The sequence below is a fragment of the Fukomys damarensis genome, unplaced genomic scaffold (genome assembly GCF_012274545.1).
Source record: "Fukomys damarensis isolate Sample0158 unplaced genomic scaffold, DMR_v1.0_HiC HiC_scaffold_36, whole genome shotgun sequence".
Classification (NCBI taxonomy): Eukaryota; Metazoa; Chordata; class Mammalia; order Rodentia; family Bathyergidae; genus Fukomys; species Fukomys damarensis.
The window spans coordinates 47,249,777-47,264,529 of record NW_022900948.1 but is presented as its reverse complement, the minus strand read 5'-3'; the positions used below and the strand labels follow the sequence as shown (position 1 = coordinate 47,264,529).

At 59.7% G+C, this 14,753-nt stretch overlaps 1 protein-coding gene across 2 annotated transcripts in view; it reads left to right on the top strand.

Annotated features, from left to right (window-relative positions):
- Col5a1 (collagen type V alpha 1 chain) overlaps positions 1 to 14,753 on the top strand; it is a 97,828-nt gene that overhangs the window by 61,505 nt on the left and 21,570 nt on the right. For both annotated transcript variants that reach the window (XM_033759283.1, XM_033759282.1), the window contains exons 32-47: positions 272 to 325; positions 3,420 to 3,464; positions 3,559 to 3,612; positions 4,379 to 4,423; positions 4,797 to 4,850; positions 5,803 to 5,856; positions 7,858 to 7,911; positions 8,476 to 8,583; positions 9,732 to 9,821; positions 9,913 to 9,966; positions 10,646 to 10,753; positions 12,473 to 12,580; positions 13,371 to 13,424; positions 13,600 to 13,653; positions 13,739 to 13,846; positions 14,651 to 14,704. In XM_033759283.1, coding sequence (XP_033615174.1) covers positions 272 to 325; positions 3,420 to 3,464; positions 3,559 to 3,612; positions 4,379 to 4,423; positions 4,797 to 4,850; positions 5,803 to 5,856; positions 7,858 to 7,911; positions 8,476 to 8,583; positions 9,732 to 9,821; positions 9,913 to 9,966; positions 10,646 to 10,753; positions 12,473 to 12,580; positions 13,371 to 13,424; positions 13,600 to 13,653; positions 13,739 to 13,846; positions 14,651 to 14,704 — 1,098 coding nt within the window. The remainder of the gene's footprint in view (positions 1 to 271; positions 326 to 3,419; positions 3,465 to 3,558; positions 3,613 to 4,378; positions 4,424 to 4,796; positions 4,851 to 5,802; positions 5,857 to 7,857; positions 7,912 to 8,475; positions 8,584 to 9,731; positions 9,822 to 9,912; positions 9,967 to 10,645; positions 10,754 to 12,472; positions 12,581 to 13,370; positions 13,425 to 13,599; positions 13,654 to 13,738; positions 13,847 to 14,650; positions 14,705 to 14,753) is intronic.

Genomic DNA, 14,753 nt, shown 5'->3' with positions numbered 1-14,753 from the left:
GGATGGATGGATGGGTGGGTGGGTGGGTGGATGGCTGTAGCATGGATAGGAGGGTAGACAGGTGGATGGGTGAATGGCTGAGTGAAAGATAGATGGTGAGTAGATGTAGGTGGTGGGTGGGTCAGTGGGGGGTGATGGTGGGTAGGAGGGTGGCAGAATGAATGGCTGCATCCTAGCCGGGCAGGTGGGTGAGTAGGTAGAGGAGGTGTCAGCAGCACATCTCCTCCTCCGGGCCAGCACTCAGCCCACCCGTTCACTAACTCTCGTGCAGGGTTCCATTGGATTCCCGGGATTCCCTGGCGCCAACGGAGAGAAGGGTGGCCGGGTAAGCGCTCTGGGCTTGGGGCGGGTGGCTTCTGCTGCCTTGGCGTGTGGCAGTTGGTTCTCCTGCCAGTGGCTTGTTCATTTTCTCACTCATGTGCTGCCAAAAGCACTTTCCAGCCTGGCAGATTGTAAGCCGCTGGGCCTTTATCGGTGTGTGCTGAGCACCAGCCACTCTCCCCAGACGCTGGGCCAGTGGCGCTGGGGGGAGCAAAGCACGCTGGGAAAGTGGAACTTTCTTATGAACCGGAAAGCTCTCTCTGCCATCAGCGAACCAGATTTCTTCCTCCCTTTTCCCCCCTCTCTCTCCCTGCCTGGATTTCCCACCAAGCTGGCTTTGAAGGAAGGGAATCAGCGTCTTCCTACCACCCATCATCCATTTTCTCTGTTGGTCTGTGTGTCTCTGTATCTATTGTTTATCTTCTATCTGGCTGTCAATATCAATTAATCAGTCTCCTGTCTGTCTTCCATTACCTACTGACTGTATCTATTTTATCTTCTATCTGGCTGTCAATATCAATTAATCAGTCTCCTGTCTGTCTTCCATTACCTACTGATCAGTTGTTTACCTGGCTCCTGTATCAATCATCTGTCTCCCATCTTTCTACCTCCACCATTCTTCTAGAGAAGGTCTGACCAGTGTCTTTGGGGAGAGGCTGTCCCTTGCAGGGGTGGCCTGAGGTCTTGTAAGCGTGGGACACGTTGGTGTGACAGGAGCAGCCCTCCTGGGCAGAGGACCGGCCACGCTATGCCTCAGGAGGCTGTGACCTTCAGCAGCTGGCAGTGGGCTCTGGCCGCTGGTCTCTGCCTGGACAGGGACCTGGAATGGAGGCCCTGTGCTCAGGTCCTGTGCTCTCAGGGAGGCTCACGTCCCTTGGCCTCCCACATTGCACCAACCAGGGGTTTGCACAGGTGAAGTGGGCCCCGGCTGGCCATTGTCCTGAGCATCAGCATTGGGGTCACTGGACAAAACCGCAAGCCCAACTCACGCTGAGACCTGCCAGGCACCCAGCATTCCTCCCAGATGTGAGCCTCAAGCCCTGATCAGGGAGGATCTATCTGCGGTACAGACTCAAGGAGAGGGCCGGGCTGTGTGGCTTCTCAGAGCACTGCATGGGCTGTGTTCAATCCTTGGAGCCCAGCCGCCGTCTTCACCTCTGTCACAGCCTGCACACCCTGTCCAGGAGCAACCAGGGTGCCTTGGGCACCCACGGAATCACTCTGGCGTCTTGCTGCACGAGCAGGTCCAGGTCCTGGGCTGTTTTGTTGTTTCTTTGTGTTGAGTTTGGTGAACCAAGGAAAACATGGGTGCCTGCAGGCCTGAGAGTCGGGGTCCTCACCCATGCACCCATCTGCTTTTGTTGGCGACTGAGGCCTCCTCTCAGTGACCCTGTCCCCAAGTCTCGTGGCTGATTGTCCTCCTCTGACATTGGGCTTCATTGTATCTGGAGGCTGTTCCTTCCCTTGAAATCCCGCATTGTCTCCAGCGCCCCTAAGTGCCCGTGCCTAGCAGGCTGTGGGGACCCAGGTGATGAAGGCAGACATTCACCTCTGTCAGCGAGGGGCTCAGAGACTGGTGCTCTAGCACCATGGGCATGGGATGCAAGGCCGGTGGCTCAGAGTCGCGCCCGGAAAGCTGGGGCTTCCTGGAGGTGGTAGCCTCCTGCTGGGACCCACAGAAGGGACAGATGGAGAGGGGAGGTGGGAAGTGGGGGGGCGGGGGAAGCTGCCAAGGGTGTGCATTGGGGTGAGGTGCTGTGGGGTTTAACGGGGTGACCTGCACGGGGGAGGCAGGGAAGGGGACAGGAGCGCTATGAGGGTCGACAGGGCTGTCCCTGTGGGTCACGGCCAGTTGCCTCTCCAGGTGCTGTGTGGGAGGCCAGAAAAGCGGCCTGCTGGGAGTGGCCCAAGACGCTCTTCCCAGGGAGCAGGGAGTCCCAGTCTGTTTTCCCTCATGAGGCGAGGCCGGGGGGTGGACAGGAGCTCGTGGGTGGGCTCTGAAGAGACCCGGACACTTCCTGTGGAGCAGCTCGTCTCCAGGATGGAAACTCAGGCTTGGGAGTCATCGTTGTGCCTCTGTTCTCCCCCGGCAAGGCCTGGGTGCCTGGGCCCCCGCTGCACCTGGGAGCCCTCCGTGCTGTGAGACGAAGCCGCAGGTCGGTTCCGGTGACGGGACTGGCAAGTTGAGGGCCTTGCTTCAGGGTTGGTGACAGGAGTCCACGCCGGCACGGTGTTCATCACAGGAAGGCTGCGGCTCAAATATCTGCTGGAAGCCAAGAGGTACCGCCACAGAACAAAAGCGCTGCCACCGGAAGGAGTTGTTTTAAAAAGCGACGTAATTATAAATGGTTTCATTCAATTCGTTTCAAAATGGGAGACCGGAGAGCAGTTCTGATGCTGGCAGCGAATGAATGAACGGTGCCGAGAAGACGCTTTTCCCGTGGCCTTCAGCCATGTGGAGCTGGCTTGGGCTCCTCTGTTGGAGCCCGGGATGAAGCCGAGCCCGAGCCCGGATGCCGTGCCGTGTTCAGTCCGTTGCTTCCACAGGCTGGTGGGGAACCGCGTTTTCCAGCCGTCCTGTGTGTGCTTCAGAAACAAACAAACAAACAAAACACCCAGTGCATTTACTTTCTGTGATTTGGAAGATGCAAAGCAGGCTCAGAAATAGGAGTCTGAATTCTAAGAGAGGAGCAAATGACTCTCGGATCTGTGATGTATGTGTTAAATTGCAAGTTTGCCCGTCCGCCGAGCCTGCTGAAAATTTAATGGCTAATATTCTTAACAGTAGTGGAAGTAAATTATGTATGAAAAGAGTTGACTTTCTTCTCTTTTCTTGCAATAATGGTTTCTCCCCCTGCTGAGAGAGGGGGGAAGGGCAGGGAGGGAGGGATGTGGAGGAGCTCTGAGGATAGGTAGGGAACATCCATCCCGCTGTGGGGGAGCCTTGGCCTCCGCGGGGCTGAGTGAGGCGCCTGCCCACGCCACGCACTTCTTGCCCTGATTTTCTCCCATTGAACCCAGATTAGCCAGGTGGCCTGGGAAGGCCGCACTCTTGCAGGCTCCTGTGCCAGGCTGGTGACCCTCTTCTCTGATTCTAGGGCACTTCTGGGAAGCCCGGACCGCGGGGACAGCGTGGCCCGACGGTAACTTCCTGTGGCCTGAGGGGCCTGGCGGGGAGGGTGGGAGGCCTCGGGGCCCAGGCGCCTGAGCTGACCTTTCTTCTCTCCGCCCCTGCAGGGCCCAAGGGGTGAACGAGGCCCACGAGGCATCACGGGGAAACCTGGCCCCAAGGTATGTTCTTGGTTTTTCTGCGGTGACCAGGTGAGCCCAGGTGTCACAGCTGAGACCAGGAGCACCGAGAACATTCTGTGGCCTTTTCATTTGAAAGCAGAGGAAGGTTTTCTTACTCGGAGGCACTGAGGGGGATCCTCTCCTCCAGCAGCCTCTGGGAGGGTGAGGAGCAGGTGGGGTGGCAGCGGGTGACCCTCAGGGGATATGGCCCCCAGGCAGAGAGCGGCAGGATGATCCTACACCAGGGGACCCCAGGTCCAGGAGGCCCGGCCCAGCGCCCAGCACCCTGTTCTGGCAGGCCAAGTGGGAAAGCAGCAGAGATCCTTCTGGGGTGATCTTTGTGGCTCCTACCCAGCCTGTCTGTCTGTAGACAGGCTCAGGGCCCTTCTGTCCCCAGCCTGTCCCATCAGAGGACCTCTGGCTGGCTGGGGGGCAGCGGGGGCCCCACTGAGCTCCAGTGCTCCCTGCGTGCTCCCTTCAGCCGCACCGCACATCTAGGGAGCCGGGGAACGGAGCCCTGGGAGACTTGCTGCAGCCTGTGTCTGCAGGGGAATGTTCTGGAAATGTCAGAGGCCCTCAGATGTCAGCTCAGGTCAGCTGCGGGTGCAGAGCGAGAGGACAGACGAGCTCTGGGGCCACCAGCCAACCCATTGTGATGTGTCCCAGCCTGAGGAGGGCCACCAGGACAGTTCAGTGATTCACAGGCCGTGGTCTTTCCATCCACGTAAGACTCACAGCAAGCTCTTCTCTCTCTGTCCCTCTTAAGGGCAACTCTGGAGGTGATGGCCCTGCCGGCCCTCCTGGTGAGCGGGTAAGCATCTTGTCCAGGGCCCTGGGCTACCTCCTCAGGACGCACTGTGACCCTGCCCAGGAGTGGGGATCCCTGAGACCCCACAGTGGGACCTGCTTGGAAGTGCAACCTTTACCAGGTTGGAGATATCAGCCCCACCCACCAGGCCTAGCCTTGGGGTGCTAGAGGCTGCTGAGACAGGAAAGTGGGTGCTCAACCTGTCCTGCCCTGAGGTCCCTAGGACATCGCTCTGTGACTTGCCCCCAACACCCTGGCTGGGTCCCCCTTTTCTTGGCATGAGCAGGGCTGGAATCAGGGAATGTCGTGGGCACAGTGGGTGCTGGGCTACTGGGGAGTGGCCCTCTGTCCCACACCAGCCACTGTCTGTCCCCAGGGACCCAATGGACCCCAAGGACCCACGGGCTTCCCTGGACCGAAGGGCCCCCCGGTAAGTTGTGCCTTCTCCTGTGGCTGGCTGGCCTGTCCCCTGGACACCCGGCCTTTCTCTAAGGGCTTTCAGTGGACAGGAGGCTCAGTGGGACCCTGGGTCAGCAGGAGGGTGGAGCCGATGGCTGTGTCCACCTGCCGAGGCCCCCTGAGCCACATTGTGGGTCCCCCTTGTGTTCAGTCCATCACCGTGTTCTGGTTGGGTCTGAATCAGGGTTCTGGGTCCCAGACAGGGCAGTTTAAACAATCTTGTAGTCCTGGGGGCCTGGGGTCAGCAGGCTGATTCCCTCTGGAGTTTCTGGGGAGCTCAAGGCCCGGGTCCATCTGCCTTATCCCAGCTTCTGCCTCCTCTCTGGGTCTCCCTGGGTCAGCAGCTGTCTCTGTTGCAGGACCTTGTCAGTCGCTTAGCCCCTGCGCCCTCCTCACACTGGCAAAGTCCCTGTTTCCAAGCAAGGCCTCATTCTAGGTTCGGGGCTTAGGACATCAGCACAGCTTTCTGGGGGACCCAGCTCTTCTCATAGCAGGTGCAGTCTAGTTCTTCAAAGTGCCCCCTAAGACAGAAAGAAACCCAACCATGAGGGTTACTGCAAAGGCAATGAGATGGAGGTCGGACAGACTTGGGCCACGGGATGGCAGGGCTGCGACCTTCTGGACCTTGGGGTGCCGATTGGCTTCTTCCTGCCTCTGTTTCCTCCTGAGAGACACGGTGATAACTGGGTCCTGTGGGGTGGCTGTAGGGTTCCGCAGCATGCGGCAGGTGTCAGCCACAGCACCTGGGTTGGCTTCTCCGGGGTGCGTACCTCTGTCGTCACTGCCACTGTGACCTTGTTTGGCAGTTGCCTTTTGCAGGGAAAGTCACAGGGTGATGATTTCTGTTGGGGAGTGTAGGTCAAATCCCCTTATAGCAGGGGCCTTTCCTGAATAAAGCCTCTTTTCTTTGGTCCTCTTCTCAGGGTCCCCCAGGCAAAGATGGGCTCCCCGGACACCCTGGACAGAGAGGCGAGACCGTGAGTACCCTGACCTCTCCCTTCCCCACATGGGGCAGTGCCGTGACTGCCCGGCACGGTCTAAGGGATGCTCCTGGCTTGGCCAGACCAACCGCAGTGCCCTGAACATCTGCGGGCAGCCAGCGGGAGCTGACTCGCTGTCGGTCTCAGCAACGCCAGTCAAAGGCCAAGGAGCATTTGCAACTGTGCTGTAGATTATTTTAGGGCGTGAAGTTTCGGGAGTAGGGTGGCAGGCCTTGTACCAACCCCAGCCGTGTTTATCTGGGCGGTCCCAGGCTTGGGGCTGGTGGCCGGGATTCATAATAATACCCTCTTCAGTAACAAAGGAAGGTGCCCGGTCGCATGGAAATGTGGCCTTTCTCTTAGCAGTGGCTGTGTGAATGATTGTCATCTCTGCAAGCAGACAGAGGTCGTCTTCAGCTGAGCCCAGCCTTTAGAAAGGCACTTCAGGCTGCCACGGCAATGGGTCCCACCACCTCCATTGGCAGGGAAAGCTTTTAGTAGGATTGTGAACATTTCCTGCCCGCACCAAACCCCCATGTGGGATGGGTCCCCGTTCACAGAAGTCACGCTCTGGGCCCCAGTTGATTGCAGTCCCACACATGCCTTGGGGACCCCTTCCTTGTCACCTCGCTGTGATTTTCTCTGTGTACAACTGCTTTGCCCAGCATAAAGGCCGATTTGCACAGTTTTGAAAGCGTTTCCTACCGGCAGAGCGGAGGCCATGCAGGGAGGGCCAGAAGGGTCCTTTGTCTCTGCCGCCGGCTTACGTGTGCTGGAAGGTCTGGGATGGCCTCCCCAGCCCAGGCTGGCCCTGCGTGAGACGGGTCTTTGAATGCCGTAGCTGATGATACCATCTTGCTGCCTGCTTTAGAACAATCCTTTCTGTCTCTCTTTGGTGGCTCGAGCTGAAACCCCTTTTAATTATGCCTTCGCCGGGGCTCTGCACAGCCTGTGCTGGCTGATAAATGGAGATTACAGAGCTCTTTTGGTTATAGAGAAAAATTAAAACATTTCTTGCAGGCCTGGCACATTTTTCTCTTGTACCTTCCCAAGGAGACAAGATAGGAGGTTTTGCACACTGCGCGCTTTTCGTCTGGAAACAGGCTGCTGACATAAGGAGGCTGCACTGGGCATGGCGCCGTTTCTGGTGGCCACCTCCTTAGACGCGGGTGGGACCTTCTGGGGCGTGGAGTCCACAGCTGACCCCTGGATGTTGGCTTAATCTTTATTTAAGTGAAAACATGAGCTTTCATCGCTCTTCTGAGTGCGAGCCTGCAGCCCATTTCCCAGCAAGGGGCTGAAGGCAGATTCGGCCCCTGAGTCGCTGAGGACCAGATGGCCGGCCCTCTCCTGCCTGCATTGTCAGCTTTAACCTTAGCAGAGCTTCCCCAGCGCCCGCCTGCCCCCGGAGCTTCAGCCCCTTCACGGGGAAAGTGCAGGCTTCGGAGAGCGCTGTGTCACACCTGCCCAAGTGACCTGCTGTGTGCCGCCGAACTGGGCTTAAGGGACCGAGTTCTCCTGGGCCCCCAGAGACCTTGCCTGCCAGGTCCGTGCCCAGCACAGATGAGATGTTCTCCTCGCACCTGGTTAAAAATGACACCCGGGAGCTGCCGGCTGTGAGAGCCAGGGCCCGGCTCCTGCTGTCCTATATGCACTCAGAGGAGCAGGTTGGCAGCTCTCCTGTCGTGCGTGAGAGGCGCCCGTGACAGGAGCAGGAGAGTCCCTGCAGAGTCACTAAGGAGAAGGAGGCTCCCATGTCCTCCCGGGCAGTGAACACAATGACCTGAGCCAGCTCATGCGTACAGAGCACGGCACGCAACGAGCTCGTCTGGCTTCGTGACGTCCGTGTAGTTGATCCCGGAAGGGGAGGAGGGACTGGGCCTCCTCTGACGAACCCCACAGCAGCACCATTTGGGGACAGGGCAGGAAGGGGATCGGGCCTTCCGAGCAGGGCGGTGGGGCAACTTCCCAACCTCAGTCCTCGGTCTCTCTCCACAGGGCTTCCAAGGCAAGACTGGGCCCCCCGGCCCCCCAGGTGTGGTTGGCCCTCAGGTGAGATCCGCCCCCCAGGTTCTGGGCTGCCTCCTGCCGTGCGGGGAGGGAGAACCGGGCTCTGCCGGAGGCGATGCTGCCGGCCAGGCGGGAAATGTGCCTGTGATGCACCTCAGCAGTGGCTTTGCCAGGCAACGTGCTGAGGGGAAGGAGCCGGCGCTTATGGCCGAGAGAGGGGCTGAGTGGGGGCCGGCTGTGGCTGGCCACTCGTGCTTCCTGTGGTGTCCAGGGTAGCCAAGTCCACTGGCTGCTGCCGGTAGCCTGGGCCGCCTGGGCCAGTCCTGGCGGGTGAGTGGGAAGAGTAGCTTCTTCTCAGGCTGGGGGTCAGAGCACCCGCTGCCGCAGAACTGAGGGAAGGCGGGCGCCTGGTCCGTGTGGCTGTCTCCACATGCCGACGTGGCACAAGGCCAGCAGTGGGTGCTGACGGGGTCCATCCAGCTTTCCCCCCCTGCAGTTTGGCTGGAAGGAACAGACTTGCAGCAGAACGTGGAGGTGTGGTGGGTCCCGGCTGTCCCTGTAAGTCACTGCAGACTGACCGGTGGTGGATGCTGGTTCTCTCCCTAGGGTCCCACGGGAGAAACAGGTCCGATGGGCGAGCGTGGCCACCCTGGGCCCCCCGGCCCTCCTGGTGAACAGGGGCTCCCAGGCCTTGCCGGCAAGGAAGGGACGAAGGTGAGTCTTTCCCTGGCAGCTTCCGAGTCAGGCTGCCCTCTCCTGAGGAATCACTCCGGGTCTCAGCCTCTGCTCTTCTCGGGTGCCAGGGTAACTTCTCAGCTAATCCCGACACGAAGTCAGCTCCATCTTTGCTCAGTGGGAGCCAGGGCATGTGCCAACCTGCGCAGGGACCGAAGCCCCTTGGTCTCCATAGGGAGCCCTATCGCTGGCCACCCACCTGCTCCAGAAATGGATAAAAGGCTGTTGTACTTCTTGTGTATCCAGGGCAGATCTGTAGACAGTAATCATTTAAAATCCCCACCGTAAGAAGCTTACAGTAAATTCTAGCAGTGGAAACTAACGTGCCCCGGTGCTCCTAGCACCTCTGCTGGCCCCGGTATTGTAGCCTCTGCAGGTCGTGGGTCCCAGGGTGGGCGACTCGACCGTCTCTGTGTTGGCAGCAGATCAGCAGCCTGGCCTGGTCTGGATGGCGAGCTCCTAGCCTTCCGCACCCTGGCCATGCTCGGGAGCAACTGGAAAGTGGTGAAACCAAGAAAGGAGTAGGAAGGCCCCACACACATGAGTAGATGCGTCTGAACGTGTGTGTGCATATAAACCGGTCTATCCTAGACATGGGGAGCTCACTGAGTTTGGAGAGGAGGCCACAGGCGCTGCAGGCCCTGTCCTCTCCTCTTCTACGGACCCCAGGGAAAGTCCTGGAGAGTTATTGTGGCTTTAAGGTCCCCCAGGAAATGCACAGCCCTGAAGGTGCCTTCTTTTTCAAGGAAGCAAGGCCTTTGAGTGCCGTGTGCACTTAGAGAAGTGTTTTTAGCAACGTCAGCTGCAGGTCTGTCTAGCTGAGCACAGCCTGTGCTTGTGATAAGCCCCAGATATATGGGAAAGGTAGCGGTAACCCCAGCTCCTGCACAGCTGATGGTGGCTCTGTAGGATTCGAGGAGCTCAGTCCACTCTCCAGATCTGTACACAACCAGCCCAAGAGGCACAGTACACGCCAGGCCCGGTGTTCCATCCCCAGCACCAAAAGCAACACAAAAGCCCAGAGTTCTTTTGAAGGCTGAAGGGCCAGGAAAGCCCTGTCCAGCGTCCAGAAGCCAGGGGAGGCCTGTGGTGGGTGGCAGGAACAGTGTGTCTCTGCTCCATTCCAGGGTGACCCAGGCCCGGCCGGCCTCCCCGGGAAGGATGGCCCTCCAGGCTTACGTGGCTTCCCTGGGGACCGAGGGCTCCCCGGCCCGGTGGTGAGTGGGGAGTGAGGCGCAGGGTGGCGGGGGTCAGTGCGTAGCCCGGGGTTCTGCCTTCAGCGTCCCCTCACATCTCACTGCCTTGCAGGGAGCCCTTGGGCTGAAAGGCAATGAAGGTCCCCCTGGCCCCCCAGGCCCCGCGGTGAGTAGGAGCCTTCTACCCCATCCTCTTCTAAAACCTGCTCTGCGAAAAGCCAGGGGCTCCCGATAGCCAGGAGGGCACGTGCAGGGGACAGGGCAGACCACGGAGGGTCCCAGGCTCGTGCGTGGGGCCGCGGGGCGGCGCAGTCTCATACACTGAGTGCCCGCCGTGCGAGCAGGTCAAGGCCCCGTGGGTGGACGGCATAGCCCGGTGGGTTCTGGGGACACGCCCCCCCAAATCGCATCCCTCTTCTGCTTGGTGAGCTGCGAGTCCTTGAGAGATGGCAGGGAAGCTGTGTGTGACCCCACAACTAGGCCAGGATCTGGGGCCGAGGCCTCCTCCAGAAAGTCTGCAGGGTGCAGACGCATAGTGGGGTGAGCCGCAGGCAAGTGGACCCTAAGGGAAGAGGGGTGCAGCTGCTGGGGGCCCAGTGGACACAGGCATGAGGAGGCCCTGTTCCAGATGCTGGGGTATGGGTGCATGGGTGAGATGGGACCATGGGAGGAGAACTGACAAGACGCCGGGTGACAGGAGTCTGAGTGCTAGACCGCGTGGCCATAGGGAGCCACTGAGGACTCTGGGGGTGGGGGGAGTGGTGTGATCAGCTGGTGCTTTTGGGAGCTCTTAGAGGTGCAGCTGAAGAGCCTTGGAACCTGAACACTTTCTTGCCCCCTCACAGGGATCACCGGGGGAGAGAGGCCCTGCTGGCGCTGCTGGGCCCATTGGCATTCCAGGGAGACCCGGACCTCAGGGACCACCAGGGCCAGCTGGAGAGAAAGGGGCCCCGGTGAGTACGGCTTGGGGTGGGGGCCCCTAGGTGTCCCGTGGGCCATTTCCGGGGCTCTGACTGACCAGGTGGGCCCGGCCGTAGTGGGCAGGCCAGCGCCTGTGCGACTGTCCTCCCGCAGCTCCTGCCCCTGCTCCCCCAGCCGGGTGATGCTGGAAGGCAGCCCCGTGTGGTTGTGGGTGCAGGCGTGGAGGTAGGGGTACACGGGTCTGGGGCGGCCCCCTCAGGGCCTGAACCCTGCCGGCTGTGGGGCCCCTCTGCTGGATCCCCAAGTGTACCCCATCTGTCCCCCAAAGCAGCCTGTCTGCCCCTCCCCACCACAAACCCAGCCTGCTGTGTCCGTGGGGCGCATGCCCCTCACACTGGCACAACACCATCTGGTGGGACCATGCCCTGCCCGGTCCGTTCCTGGCTCCGGCCACACAGTGTCCTGCCCACCACGCTGCCTTCTCAGAGCAGCACAAACCACTCCCACTCTGGGTCCTTCCTTAGCTCAGATGTCAGGAGCCTGCGTATGGGGCCAGGCTGGTGGCACCAAGGCAGCTCTGGGCCTGGCGGTGCCGGCTGCGTGGCGTCAGCGCCGTGTCACTTCCTGTGTGCGGGGCGGGGGGGGGGGTGGGCTCAGCTGCTCACTGGTGAAAAGACACTCCAGTTGTTTCCCTGAGCTGTAGGTCCCGGTTGGGGACATCCACGCCCCTGAGAATCCCTTCTCACACTTCTCACATGCTGGGCCATTCGATGGCATCTGACCCCTTGCAGCGAGGCCCCCAGGAAGCGTTCGGTTGGGTTCTTGTGCCTCGGGTGCTCTGTACACATAGAAACAGCAGGCCGGGTTGGAGTCAGTTTGGCTCCTCATTTCCAGCGAGTAAATATTGAAGCAGGAGCCCTGCAAAAGCTGTGCTGTCCAGAGCAGCTGCAGAGGCGGAAAGGCCAGGAGGGGCCAGGGCTCACCCAGCACTCCGGCCTGAGAGTCGTGTAGGACGGGAGCCCCGCTGACAGCCCGCACTGCCCGGCGGGTTCGGGCTTCTCTGGGGTGGATGTTTCTATCTGTAGGAGCCAAGTCTGAAGCATGGGAAGGAGAGGCCAGGACCGCTCCTCCTCCGGAGCAGATGCTGGGCTGCATCTCCATCCCTGCCCTCCCCGCTGCCCTGTACTTCCACGGCGGGAAGGAGCGCGTCCCTCACTGGGGGAGGGTGTGGCTGCTAAAAGTGAGCTTAGCAAGGACCTGGGGGTGACTGCGACCACCAGGAAGAGTCCTGGGGACAGTGGACATGAGGGGCGTGTCTGTGCCTGTGTTCCGCGTGTGTGCTTGGGTGTGCATTACCTGTGTATGTGCCTGCTTGTGATGCTTGCCTTACGTGTGCAGGTATGTGTGTACTTGAGTGCACGTCTATGTGTGCACGCTCCTGTGCTTGTCTGCTAAGGTACATACGTGTGTATGCACATCTACGTGTGTGTGTGTGTGTGTGTGTGTGTGTGTGTGTGCAGGGCGTTTACAGAACAGGGAAAGTGTGATGCAGCTGGTGCAGCTGGAGCGCAGGCCGCCCTGGTCATTCCGCTGGGCTCGCGGTCACTGGTGAGGATGATCCCACACGGGCATGCTGGCTTTGCCTTGGTTTCCCCTGTGTGTCGAGCACCCCTTGCTAATGTGTGGTGAGCTGGTGGCAGGATAGAGCTGGGTGAAGCTTCAGCTGACCAGGGCTCTTCTGTGCTCTCTAGGGTGAGAAAGGCCCCCAAGGCCCGGCTGGCCGAGATGGGCTCCAGGGTCCCGTGGGGCTTCCGGGCCCAGCTGGCCCTGTGGGTCCCCCTGGTGAAGACGGAGATAAGGTAAGCAGGCCGTGGGGCCAGGAGGCAGCTGGGTGAGAAGCGGGGGTCCTAAATAACAGGGCACCCACGGGTGCGGGGACTTGGAGGATGGGGGACCCTGCTACCAGTGGGCCTGGCGAGAAGCAGCACAGAAATAATCAGCAGTGAGCCTGCTGGAGGGCCTCAGGAACCACCCTGTTCTCTTGGTCTTGGCGATGCCCAGGACTGGTGTGTGAGCAGCCAGAGAAAAGAACATTGCTCTCCGCTCCTTTCTGAATCATTTCAAATTCTGCATCTGCCGAGCTGGATTTAACGAGGTTTTGCTCAATATCTCTTTTCAAATGCCTTCCCTCGAATTACCAAGGCTCTGTTTCATTAGGAGTGTACTTTATAATCTGGTGCGATTACTGCCGGGCTGGTATTTTAGACTCTGTTTAATGAAGACAGCAGGACTCCTCTGTCTTCTTAATCTTCACTGACGACAGCTCGAGGGTGTCCTCTCTGACCTTGTCACCTCTGAGAATGCCTTCCGTCTCCAGGTTGGGAGGCAGGAGAAGGTCCTAATACCTGCTTGGGGAGCGCGGTGGCCAAGCGGCCCCTTGTTATGCTGTGAGGTTGGGTCCCGTTTGCAAATCACAGGAGGCAGTTTCAGTCTAGCTTTCCGCATCGTGGCGCCCCTGTGTAGTGTCAGATCCACAGCTCGGGCTGCCGCGCCCCTGTGTGCAAGAGGAAATCACACAAACAGATGGGACCAATGCGAAACACTTGCGGTAGCTGAGTGACTAACAACACCTGTCTCCTCTGCCCCTAGGGAGAGATCGGAGAGCCGGGACAGAAAGGAAGCAAGGGAGACAAAGGCGAGCAGGTAGGGGCAACGCAGGCTGTGGCGGCTGCCAGGTACGGGGGCCACACAGGCTGTGGACAGCGTGGCGGTGAGTCACCTCCCTGCCGCGGCCAACTCAGTGTGCACGAGCCACACACTTGGGGACTCTGCCGCATCTCCAACTCGGGAAGCAACCTGCGTCTCTTTGTTCCCTCAGGGTCCCCCTGGGCCCACGGGTCCTCAAGGCCCCATCGGACAGCCAGGCCCCTCTGTGAGTATCTCTCCTGGTAACCCCAGCTGGGCCCAGCTCTTCCAGCTTCTGCAGGCCTCACCTGCACTCAATTCTGTCCCTGCAGGGTGCAGACGGGGAGCCGGGCCCCCGTGGCCAGCAAGGCCTCTTCGGGCAGAAAGGGGACGAAGGTTCGAGAGGTTTCCCTGGGCCTCCAGGGCCAGTGGGACTGCAGGTAACTGTGGGGCTGCTGCAGAGGCGCCTGTATTTTGCCGGGCCAGCTGCACCTCTCTTGTTTTGGTACTGGGGTTCGAACTCGGGACCTTGCGCTTGTGAGGCAGGTGGCAGCACCACTGAGCTAAATCCCTGGCTGTACCTCTCTTTTAAGAATGGGGAAACAGGCAGGGTGGCAGGAAGTGGGAGTGCCGGCAGCTCTCGGGAGTCCAGACACACCTGGTGTCTCTGCGTGCGTCCTAGAAGCTTAGGAAATGCGGATCAGTTGTAAGGGAAGGAAACCAGAGTCCACCTCGAAATCACGGCTGTGCACACCGCACCTCGTTAAATGCATGTGTTTGCATAGTCGCGCAGGTGATTGTATTAGGTGTTTGCCAAATCCAAGTCGCGTCGTATGCCGGACAGACGCTGTGTACCCAGCCTCTCCTTCGTATTATGAGGCATGTTGAATGTCGTGAAGTATTCTCTGGACCCGTGACTTTATTTATTTTGGAAGACACGATTTTTAGTTACCACATAGCATTTCAGCATATGCTGGGGACATAACTTATCCAGACATCTCCCGGCTGCTGGCTCATTAGGTTTATTGTTTTATGGGACACTGCCATAAACACCCGTGTCCATAAATCTTTGCATCCTTCTCAAATGACTTCCTCCAGCTCTTTCTGAGCCTAGAATCGCGGCGCGCCCCCGTGCTAGAGTAGACTTGGAGCTTGTGGGAGCGCGTTCGGGGGCACCCTGGAGGTGCGGGTGAGCGTGTGCGCATGCGCCAGGGCGGTGCCTCACCGCACTCTCCCGTTCGCAGGGCCTGCCGGGACCTGCGGGCGAGAAGGGCGAGACCGGAGACGTGGGCCAGATGGTAGGTGCTGCTGGGCCGCAGGACCTGGCTTTGGCTGCCGTTTCCATTC